We start from the raw sequence: 10,423 nt of genomic DNA, 5'->3' as shown, positions 1-10,423 counted from the left end.
ATTCGATTTTATTTGAACCAATTGCTCACCTCTAATTTGTACCTTTTTTTTATAATTTTGAATCAAACTTTTCGCAATGACTTAGATTGCAAGTAATCGTGCAATGTCTTCACATCTAACGGTGTCAATTCAATCAAAAGACCGCAGTCTTGAGAGAGCTCCTCTATAGTCGTTTCATTTTTCTTTGCAGCAACTGCGAGATGCAGCTCATATACGTGCCACGTGGAACCGCTATATATCTTATTACTAAAAAGGCCCCGACATTTAACGAAAAGACAAAATTACCCGGAAATTAGTACGACCGCGTTGTTCTTCTTTAGCACTTGACTATAAAGGCAACGACGAAGGAGAAGAACAGTGAGGTTTGGGGGTTAATTAGGGTTTTGCACGCACACGGAGGAGGAAGCCATGAGCAGGAGCTTAGGGATACCAGTGAAGCTGCTACATGAGGCGTCGGGCCACATCGTGACGGTGGAGCTGAAAAGCGGTGAGCTTTACAGAGGGAGCATGGTGGAGTGCGAAGACAATTGGAATTGTCAACTTGAGAATATCACTTACACTGCTAAGGTACTGATTTTCTTCTTCTTCTTTTCATGCAATTTTATTTTTCATATTAAGCTCTAGATTTTTGGCCGTAGGGTGAAATTATTAGTTTTAATACTGTTTTTTGGTTAATTGATCTGGTGCGTTTAGTTATTAGGTTGGTGAAATTCATCTTACACATTGCTGATATTGAACCCTGGCATTTGGTTAGTGAGAGTAGATGATGAAAATGGAAGCATGATCTTAAAACCCTAATCGAAAAGCTTATTTGATTTATTTGTATAGAATGTCGAGAGTTCGGTAGACCATTGAGATTCGTAAACTGAAATTTTGTTGAAATCTATGTGTTGGGTTTTTCATTCTTCTAGTTGTGCACCTGGATAGAGGTGATTCAATACATGGTGGGTTAGGTGGGCTTTCTTATGACCTTGTAAACATATGCCACCACAGTGTGGTAGGTAAACAATAATTCAGAATAAGCCTCAGAATTTTCAATGTATCTGTTTGTTTGTGTGGAAATTGAATAGAGTGGAGATAGGAGTAATCATTGTTATTTTCTGGTGATGGTCTATCAACTTCTGAATCCTATTCTATGTACAGCAGAATGTTTCTAAATTTAATTGATGTCTGTTAGCAAACAATCAGAAACATGCTTCATGCTTGCTCTTGCCTCTCTTTGTCAACTATAGTATCTGCTGCTGATGGTAGCTGGCCCTTGAGCCTCAAATTTGTTGTCATCTTTCTGTGTTCAATTTTTTTTTAATCATTGTTTGTTTTGCTCACTGGTCTTCATATTATCTGTCCATTGGGTCTTGAATTACACTGGGAAAGAGGCTTGAGCTTCCAATTTACTTATTGACTGAAATATATCATGATGATTGATGCTTCTGACTTTGGTTTTAATTTGGAGACCCGAGAATTCCTATAACTTCTTTAGCGTCTGGTGACATGCTCAAAAATTCACGTGAGATTTAGTAATTAAGATTTAAATGACAATGCCTATTTTCATATATATGGGCATATGCAAGTACATGCTTGAAAGAGGTATGATATTCTTTCCATTGAGTTGTAATATATGTGTTGCAATATCATTGTCAAGTTTAATTGAATCGTTCTCCTTGAATTTCTTTTTTTTTTTTTTTTTGGCTTAAACTGGGACATGCTCAATATTTATGTTTCTTCAGATTAAAGAGAGCTGTTCCTACATCTGCTTTTGGGTGCTTTGGGCTTTCATGTTAATCATATTCCCAGTTACTTATTTCTGCTGTGCTTTTCCACAGGATGGAAAGGTGTCACAACTTGAGCATGTTTTTATTAGAGGCAGCAAAGTCAGGTATCTAAACCATTTGTCTTTTATGAGAATATCTTACAGTTCTTTTTGTTGACTATTCACAAACTGACAATTATCATTTGAAACTGATGTCAAATTTCACAGGTTTATGGTAATACCAGATATGCTGAAGAATGCTCCTATGTTCAAGCGCCTGGATGCTAGAATCAAGGTATGCCCACTTGCAAGTGTTTTTCCCTACTTTTTCAGTCTATATTTATCATATGATTTCTGATTATGTACTTTATATCTTCTTCAAGGGTAAGAGCACATCTCTAGGAGTTGGCAGGGGTAGATCTGTTGCAATGCGAGCTAAAGTAAGTTCTTTTTCGTTTGAATTTTTTTCGTTTAGGGATTTGCTTTTGTATCATCTTTCAAATCTTTTTAAGTTCGAAATACCTCTGTATTCTGGGTAAATTCAATGCATATGGATCTGATCTACATGTGTAAGAAATATGACGCTTCAAATGTCTTCAAAAACTGTGTGATTGGAAGTTACCTGACTTGATCTCTTCTTATTGTGCAGGCGCAAGCTGCTGGGCGTGCAGCACCTGGGAGAGGTGCTGTACCTGCTGTTAGGAGGTGATGCCTTACCATGATTTGATCTAGAGCTTCTTTCTCTCATTTCGCCTGCCTGCTTAAATTAGGGTCCCTGCTCTTAATATCCCTCGAATTTGGTGTAATTTTTGTAATGGGGAGAGATGGAATCGTAATGCCTGGTCTGTAGATGACTGCTCTATGCTTGTACGCATGTATTTCAATTTGAATATCAGATAGTTTCTACTCCTGTGCCAAAAATTTGTGTGGCAATTAGCATTCTTTTCGTTGACACCCTAACCTTATGCATGGGAACTGTATTCTTGGAGGATCTCTGCGTAGCGGGCATCGCCATATTATTTAGGACCCATTTTTCATATTTTGAGTAAAAAATATACTATTTTTTTAATACATAAAAAGTATTTTATAATTTATCATATTTCTATGTAAATTCTCATTGAACTTTGAAAGCAATGTCTCTAATTTTATTTTTTTCATCACTTCTAAATCTGCTCGGTTTTGGATATCAATCTCTTGCTAAATACACATTTAGTTTTGACAGTGACAATTTGACATCAAAGAAAGTAACAGTTTGATTCTATTCAAGTATTGCAAATATATTTGCTAAGAAAAAGAAAAACAATTTGCAAGGCATGGCTTTAAAGATTGTTCACTATAGCATATTCTTATTTATCAGGGATTGTGGAGAACTCCATCATTGATCTTGTATTGTCATAGTTGAAGAACTTTACATGATGGAATCGTTATTATCAGCACAACTTATTGCAAACACGTAATCCCGCGGAAATTCATGAAATCAACGGAAGAAGCCATAGAGTTCCAAGTAGCAGATGCACAAGTTCCAGGGAACCGACGCATCTGTAGTAGGCCCAGTCAGAACAACCCTAAAGAATCTGAAGGGAAGTAGGAAAGTAGGCCCAGTTAAGACCCATGATGCGAACTGACCAGGCTTGCAAATGGTTTGATCGTCCTCATGTACTCTCAAGTTTGTCCAGCTTTTCCCATCAAGAGAACCCTGAAATTGATAGGGAGTCAACTTCATTGATAAAAGCATTTAAAGTTTTTTTTTTTTTTTTTTTTTTAAAAAAAGCAACATTCTGAAAAGAACAGGACGAAGATCATTTTTACCTGGAAATTCCAAAATCTTATGTAGGCTCTTGATCCATCTTGTCTCAAAGTGTAGCAGTTGCACATGAGCTGCATCAACCACACCTCTCACATGTCAGCAGCAGCTTCATTCCACTTCTCTTATATGCATGATGTGTGATTTTTATAAAGATGTGAAATGACGCCAAGATAGAAGAGAGAATCATTTTCTCGATGTAAGTCACTAGAGAGGGGAGAGCAAAAAGAGGGTTTGGTGCTTTAAGCCAAAAACAAAGTTGCAAATAAGATGAGCATTTTATGATTGCCTGGCCCAAAAAAAAGGGTATCTCACTATTGCATATCATATTTCCTTCTGTTACATGCAAACAAGTAGAACAATAAACAAACAAATTTTTAAACACAATATTACCATTCAAGAATTATTGTAGCTGATAAACCAAAAGATTTGTAATTAAACAAACTAAGTGGAGGGACAAACCTGATGATCTTGACCAAAGTCAACCATCCACCATGCACATTTATTCCCATCTTCTATCCGAGGCCCAGTAAAACATGTTCCCTATTGTATAAAAAAGGATTTGTTTAACCATGATCAAAGAAACAATGAGCAAGTAATTTACATATGCACAAATTTATTTAACATACCTGGTAAGTTCTTGATACCAATGCCTTTGGGTCGGTGTATCTTGAAGTAGGACTGCTTGCTGTAATTGTGATTCGCTGGAACATGCAATTAACAGGATTATACATAAACTGTATCAAACATGTTCCATTCATTTATTATAAAGAAATGCCCCCCAAAAAAAATCACCTTAGACAAAACAGGATTAACCCACTGGTGTTCCCCATAAGATGTACCAGCAAAGTACAGAACTCCATTGCTGTCACCATCACATATATACTGGAGCTCCTTATAACTTGATCGCCTATGTTGAAACCGTTTGCTGAACAGGACAGAAGATGTTAGTTATGCCTTCTGCAAATATAATCGAAGTAACAAATAAGTCAAATACATAATACAACATTATTGTTACAAAATGCTCAATCACCCCAATGAAAGAAATCCCTCAAAAAGCTAAAACAGCCGTTAATTTAATAATGATACAATTTTTCCCCTCACATTAGACAAAATTTGTTGAAGCAATCCAACAGACTTACAGAGATTTTCCTCAATAATTGCTGTATGCAATGTATTTAAGGGATTCCCCATAAACAACAATCATTTGGATCCAAGAAGAATTGGAGTTGCATCTTTCATAGAGATACACATTTATAGCATTAAAAAGGTGACATCCAGATGCATGTTCAAGTGAAATTTCTTGAGGTGCAATTTCATCCTTAGCTCTTCATTTACCATTCTTTGGACGGAAGGTGAAAACAAAAATGCACAAGTACTTGATTCAGATTTTGAAGGCCAGGCCATCCTTTCATCAATATCACAAATTTATGAAAAATGACAACAATTACAGATACTTACTTTTGGTCACTTTCTGCCATTGCTAATCCAAATTCTACATAATTGATACCCTCCCTCACCTGTAACATTAACATATAAGACAATTAATAATGACAATAAATCGTCCATATAGACTTGTTCACCAAGTATTATATTCTCCAACAAGTTGCATAACTTACAAGATTATCAAAAATGTGAATGTGCTTGCTAAGATTGCTCTGCCCCAACTGCAAAATAACGGTGCCAGCTTATAACCATAATCTTAATAGACCAGACAATAGCTCTCCCCATATCCAGGGCCTACATACCTTCTTCAGCATGTGATATGGCAGTAAGGGAAATCTCACAAATGGCAATAATTCATTAAGAGATTTAATCCTCTCTTGAAAAATGAGTTCAGGAGTTGAATTTGCTAGTAGCTCATCCACCGTCTCCCACCCACACAACTCCTTAGCTCCCATGCACCACATCAAAATTGCATCAAGAATTCTTTCTTCTGATGTTACTGTTAGCTCTTGATGCTGCAAAACCCACAACTTGTTATAGGAATGCTTATTATTGATTTGTCATATTTACAAATTACCAAGGGAAGAAAGCTAATCAATATGAGGTATTTTCTACATAACACATAAACATATCAAACTAAACAACTAAAGGGAAGAAGCTGCTGTTCAAGAAGGTTTTAGTGATGGAACACCATAAGTGACAAGTTAAATTTACATATCAAATCCACCATATGTTCAACTCGAGTGCTCAAAACAAGTAGATTAGCTTCAAAGTTTGTCAATTCAATATATCTATTTCAGCAACAACCTAATCTTTTCCAACAAGCTAAACTACCTAAACCCCCACATTTTCTTTATAACTCACTAATCAACAACAGAGCAGTAAATCACTTCCCCCCATTGGCCTGACTCTTTAAGCTTTTTAGAGACTAGAGAAAGCATATGCATTTCCATGCACTCTTAATCCTTAGTTCAATCCTCAATCTCAAATTTTAATGCTTTGAAGAGTGAGAACCCACCTGAATGATACTGCTCAAAGTTGTCTCATCTAACAAGATGAAGTCAAGGCTTGCAGTTGTACAATAATCGAAGTTCATTGCAAATTTCCTCTCACAGGTTTCTTCAATGAGTTTACACGATGGAAATGATGAAACAGTAAGCAAGATTGGACATACTGAGTCCTGCAACAAAGTTTAATAGTTAGCTTCTAAAGCAAAAGCGCAATTAACTTCCGAAATTCTGCTTCGTCTTCCATTAAACTTTTGCATAATAGAAAAACTGTTGTTGTGTGATCTTCTTCCACTAGGAGAACTCCAACCCTGCATATAATATGTACATGAAAGGTATCAATATCTTATGATTCAATATCAGAAATGGGATCTCTTCTTTTGTTTTCAGAAGTCCGAAACAGCAGTCACTTCTCCGTTCTTTTAATTCTAATCAGACAAGAAGCATATCATAACAGCAAACATAATTATTATTCCAAAAATTGCTGGGTTAAATTGTCTAGTAAGATAAAGTTCAACTACCTCCGAGAGGCATTCTAAAAGTGTTTTGCAGCATTCCTGATATAAAAGAGTGACCCCAAACTTGTCAGCTAATAAAAGAAGCTGAAGTAACAAGTCTCCAAAATCCAAGCTATCTTCCAAATTGATTTCCCCACTGTAAATGAAGTCAAGCATAATCTTGAATGCTTCTGGTGAGACATCGCTTAAAGAGACCTTGGAGGAACTACTCTCACTCATTCCATTTGTGAACATCTGCATTTAAACTATTTTCCTTAGTAACGATCCATTTGATTTGGAATTTTTTTCAAATAAAAAATGCATGCACACACACACCCCAAATTGATTGCCAATTCAGAACAATACCTTAGCAGGAAAGTTGAACTTATAGATAGCAGATAATGGCATGTATAAAATATTATGTTTGGTCAGTCACTAAAAGAATTCAAAATATTTTATTCTTAAGTACTTTTGAGGTTTTTATTTAGTGGCATCAGCACTAAAATGTTTCAGACTGATAATGACACAAACATTAAGATATCAGCTTCATCTCATTATGAGCTCAGCATGTAGGAAAAAGTAACATTGATATTGTGTTTATATTGACAAACAAGGTTTTTTTCATACCAAAATAAATATAAAAAATAAAAAAATATATATTGGACTTTAAATCTCCAAGAGACTTGATGATTAACCAAAAGTACCATATACTAAAATCATGCCAGTTCACTTGAAGATTGGATTGCTAAATCTGTATCATATATGGACATCTTTATAAACAAGTAGACAAACTCATTCAATCAAGTAAGCTTCAGAGTCCAATTTATTTGATGAAACAATATTTGTTTTAGCAGTTCACATGTTAATAACTTGTGTAACAATGAAAAATTTGCAAGTCTGAAGTTTCATTCTAAAATTTCCTAAAACATGCCACTTAAAGCATCAAGGATGTGAAGGAGACACAATAATAGAAAGTAGACTAGGATTACTAACCTTTGCAAATGGGATACTCCATAAACTTAGAATTACTCTATGAGGCTGAGCAACAAGACCATGACCCTCGATATACATGTTTACATCACTGTACTCGCCAGCTGAATACAATTTTTTGAGCTTTAGCACATTGATGGGGAGTCCAAAGGGGAAGGTTGTACGACAATGAGGCCGAGAGTTTGGATTTGATAATTCCACATTCCTACCAGAACCAGACAACTTTTTATTCAGTTTAGACCGTTCCACAGCTTCTCCACATTGCTTCACCAGTGGCATCACTTCGAACTGTAGGCTCAAAGCCCACAATGAACCAAGTTGTGATTCTGAAATCTAAATTAAAGTTGGAAAGAAATGGTGAGAAAAGGGGGCCAAGAGACACTCAAAGTGGATCTTGCAGCAAGCATTCATAAAAGGAATAAATATCATAACTTCATAAGAAAACTAAAGCAGAGTGATTCTTGAAAACTGAAAATAGAGCATGAAAATGATACCTGGGTGTGCCCTGTGTAGATAAATTGAAGAAGTGCATGGAGAATTGGATAAGTTGCATCCTTCAGCAGAACAACATCTTCATTTGACAAACTCAAAGGAAAATTACCGGATGCTTGCAAGATAACCTTATGAGCTGGGACGGGCCTTTCTTCTTCACCAACAACAAAGAACGTATCAGATAATTCCCAACTCTCTAGGAAATTATCGAGTCCCCATTTCTCATAGTCCCTTTGTTCATCTTCCAACTCATCTTCACCATCCTCCTTTCCCCCGTATTCTCCATAATCAACTTGCTTCCATAGTAACATATGATTCTGAGGTAATGGCAACACATTGACATTTCTATAGCCAACGTGTTTATCCCAGCTACTAAGCCCAACATAACGAACGCTGCAATTTGGATTTGAATCTAACCACTGAAACACAAGATTCTGAAAAGGGTATCTTCCCTTGCCAATACTAATCAACCCATCATAAATACATATCCAATAGCTTTGAAATCCAGAAGAGCAGCATAGTCCAATACCTTCCACGTCAACCTCGGTTTTCCCATCAACCTCAATTTTCAATCTTCGATTCCTATGACTCCCAAGAATCACAGTATAATGAGGACTATTATCCCTCTTGTAATGGTAGTGCTGGCTCCCCACATTCTCCCTAAACACTAAAGTGACATCATTATGAGCAAAAGCATCAAACGCCACACAACCTCTCCCTGCTTCCCGGAATTTCAAATCCTTCCGCCAAGCACACTGGAAAGGTGCCACTGTGAGGAACTTCTTCTCCTTCTCGTCCATCATCTCTCCGCAATCCTTATTGGAAAAACAATATTCTTTTGCTTACATGACACTCACAATACGAAATCAGCAAATACTTATAGGCAAGAAAGAAATCCTTATTGAGATCCCAAGAAAGATACGAACTTTTCTACCTGGAAAGTATGGACAGATTCGTCACAAGAGAGGGGAAAAAAAAGACCTGGAGTTTAAAGCTCTTCAGATTTTAAGCCAATTAGTAGGTCGTAAAATGTACAAGGGTCACAAAAAGAAAACCCATCAACGTCAATATAAAAGGAAAACCCACAAAGCATAAAAGCAAGTATCGGAAGCTTTTTTTTTTATTTTTTTTTTTTGTGGAAGTATCAGAAGCTGATTACAATATAATGACGAATGAGTTTGAATAAAGCCAAATAACAAATGAAAATATCGCTATCTGAGAAGAACCCAGAAACTGTTGGACTCCACCCAAATTGACAAAAAATCTGAAGCCATCACATCAATCCTACACGACTACACCTCATTCTTATCCAAGGACAACAACGGTACAAAAAAAATAAATTAAAATACCTATATATATAAATAAATAAGAAGCCCTTAAGTCGAACCTGAAAAAAATATATACACAGAAAAGACAAAAACAAAAAGGAAACGGGCATTGATGGCAATACCAAAATATCAAGCTCGACATAAGTGAAAATCTGTGTGGTGGCTGGTCCATTGCTCCATCTCTATCTTTTTGTTTTGTTTTTTTTAACCAGATCTCTATCTCTATCTCTATCAAGGATCAACAACTTGGAACCGAAATATGGTGTACACGAAGTAGACATGTTTAGATCAAAATTGAAGAGGACGTACGATAGTGAAAGAAGAAGCATTTATGAGAGGAATGCGCAAGAGAGTACTAAAATTAGAGAGAGAGAGAGAGAGAGAGAGAGGCTTTACTCAAAATTGTTCGCGGATTAGAAATGGTACACACTAAATCGTGGCTCATGGATAGTCCTCGCTGTGGACAGTAGAACGTGCGACTATGGAACGTATCTGGACAAATGATGCCTGGACTTTTATTTATTTTTGTTTTATTTATTAGATTTAAAAATTGAGATTTCTCTAATTTCCTTTTTTTTTTTTTTTTCTCTCTCTTATTTGGCTGGGAGTGTGGGAGTTTTAGGCTATGTTTGGATAGTGGAAATTAAGGAGAAAGAAAAATTGTGAAGAAAAATAAATATATTTACTATTTAATTTTTTTTTATTTTAGAGGGATGTGGGTGAAAAAATTATAAAATTATTTTTTTATTTTTATAATTATTTATTTCAATTTTAAATAAAAAAAATAAAATAAATATTTTACTGTTTAAAAAAATTGTTTTTCTTAATATTCAAATAATAAAAGAAAATTAATTTTTATATTATTTTTATTTTTCATTTTTATTTTTTCTCTTTTATTTTTTTTTTCCTATAACAAAGTTTTCAAACACAGTATTATAGTTGGAGGTAGGGTAAAATTTTTTTAATGTAATTAAAATATATGGAAGAAAAATTTTATGGAAAAGGTAAGATTTTGAGGATTTTTGAAAGTTTTAAAATTTCAAAACCTTCAATTAAGTTTTTTTATAAATTAAATGTTAATTATTATTCATTCTTATTTTTTTATATCT

At 35.2% G+C, this 10,423-nt stretch overlaps 2 protein-coding genes across 3 annotated transcripts; one reads left to right on the top strand and one right to left on the bottom strand.

The window, feature by feature from the left end:
* The first annotated feature begins 364 nt into the window (after positions 1–364).
* Positions 365–2,656, top strand: LOC110654388 (small nuclear ribonucleoprotein SmD3b). The gene is made up of 5 exons (XM_021810352.2): positions 365–567; positions 1,824–1,876; positions 1,979–2,045; positions 2,134–2,190; positions 2,400–2,656. Exons 1-5 carry the CDS (start codon positions 409–411, stop codon positions 2,457–2,459), a joined length of 396 nt encoding a protein of 131 aa, XP_021666044.1. The 5' UTR covers positions 365–408; the 3' UTR covers positions 2,460–2,656.
* Positions 2,657–3,064: 408 nt separating this feature from the next.
* LOC110654386 (BTB/POZ domain-containing protein At2g30600) lies at positions 3,065–9,113 on the bottom strand. 2 transcript variants are annotated; one of them, XM_021810351.2, is made up of 12 exons: positions 7,989–9,112; positions 7,498–7,827; positions 6,529–6,759; positions 6,019–6,180; positions 5,303–5,515; positions 5,174–5,221; positions 5,016–5,074; positions 4,350–4,482; positions 4,184–4,258; positions 4,017–4,097; positions 3,560–3,628; positions 3,065–3,446 (listed from the first exon to the last, which is right to left on the bottom strand). In XM_021810351.2, the coding sequence occupies exons 1-12, from the start codon at positions 8,787–8,789 to the stop codon at positions 3,228–3,230; spliced, it is 2,421 nt and encodes an 806-aa protein (XP_021666043.2). In that variant the 5' UTR covers positions 8,790–9,112; the 3' UTR covers positions 3,065–3,227. The 2 variants fall into 2 exon arrangements, with proteins under 2 accessions (XP_021666043.2, XP_057986736.1); XM_058130753.1 differs by lacking the exons at positions 3,065–3,446; positions 3,560–3,628 and adding an exon at positions 3,635–3,890 and having other exon boundaries at positions 7,989–9,113.
* Positions 9,114–10,423: the final 1,310 nt, after the last annotated feature.

Source organism: Hevea brasiliensis, chromosome 12 (genome assembly GCF_030052815.1).
Source record: "Hevea brasiliensis isolate MT/VB/25A 57/8 chromosome 12, ASM3005281v1, whole genome shotgun sequence".
Taxonomy (NCBI): domain Eukaryota; kingdom Viridiplantae; phylum Streptophyta; class Magnoliopsida; order Malpighiales; family Euphorbiaceae; genus Hevea; species Hevea brasiliensis.
The sequence above is the reverse complement of the archived record's forward strand: the minus strand, read 5'-3'. Positions and strand labels throughout refer to the sequence as shown.

Coding starts and splice junctions, on each gene's coding strand:
- LOC110654388 (XM_021810352.2), top strand. CDS start 409: ATGAGCAGGAGCTTAGGGATACCAGTGAAGCTGCTACATGAGGCGTCG. Junction 568..1,823: donor ATATCACTTACACTGCTAAG/GTACTGATTTTC, acceptor GCTTTTCCACAG/GATGGAAAGGTGTCACAACT. Junction 2,046..2,133: donor GCCTGGATGCTAGAATCAAG/GTATGCCCACTT, acceptor ATCTTCTTCAAG/GGTAAGAGCACATCTCTAGG.
- LOC110654386 (XM_021810351.2), bottom strand. CDS start 8,789: ATGATGGACGAGAAGGAGAAGAAGTTCCTCACAGTGGCACCTTTCCAG. Junction 5,222..5,302: donor CATATCACATGCTGAAGAAG/GTATGTAGGCCC, acceptor GTTATTTTGCAG/TTGGGGCAGAGCAATCTTAG. Junction 4,483..5,015: donor ATGGCAGAAAGTGACCAAAA/GTAAGTATCTGT, acceptor TGTCCTGTTCAG/CAAACGGTTTCAACATAGGC.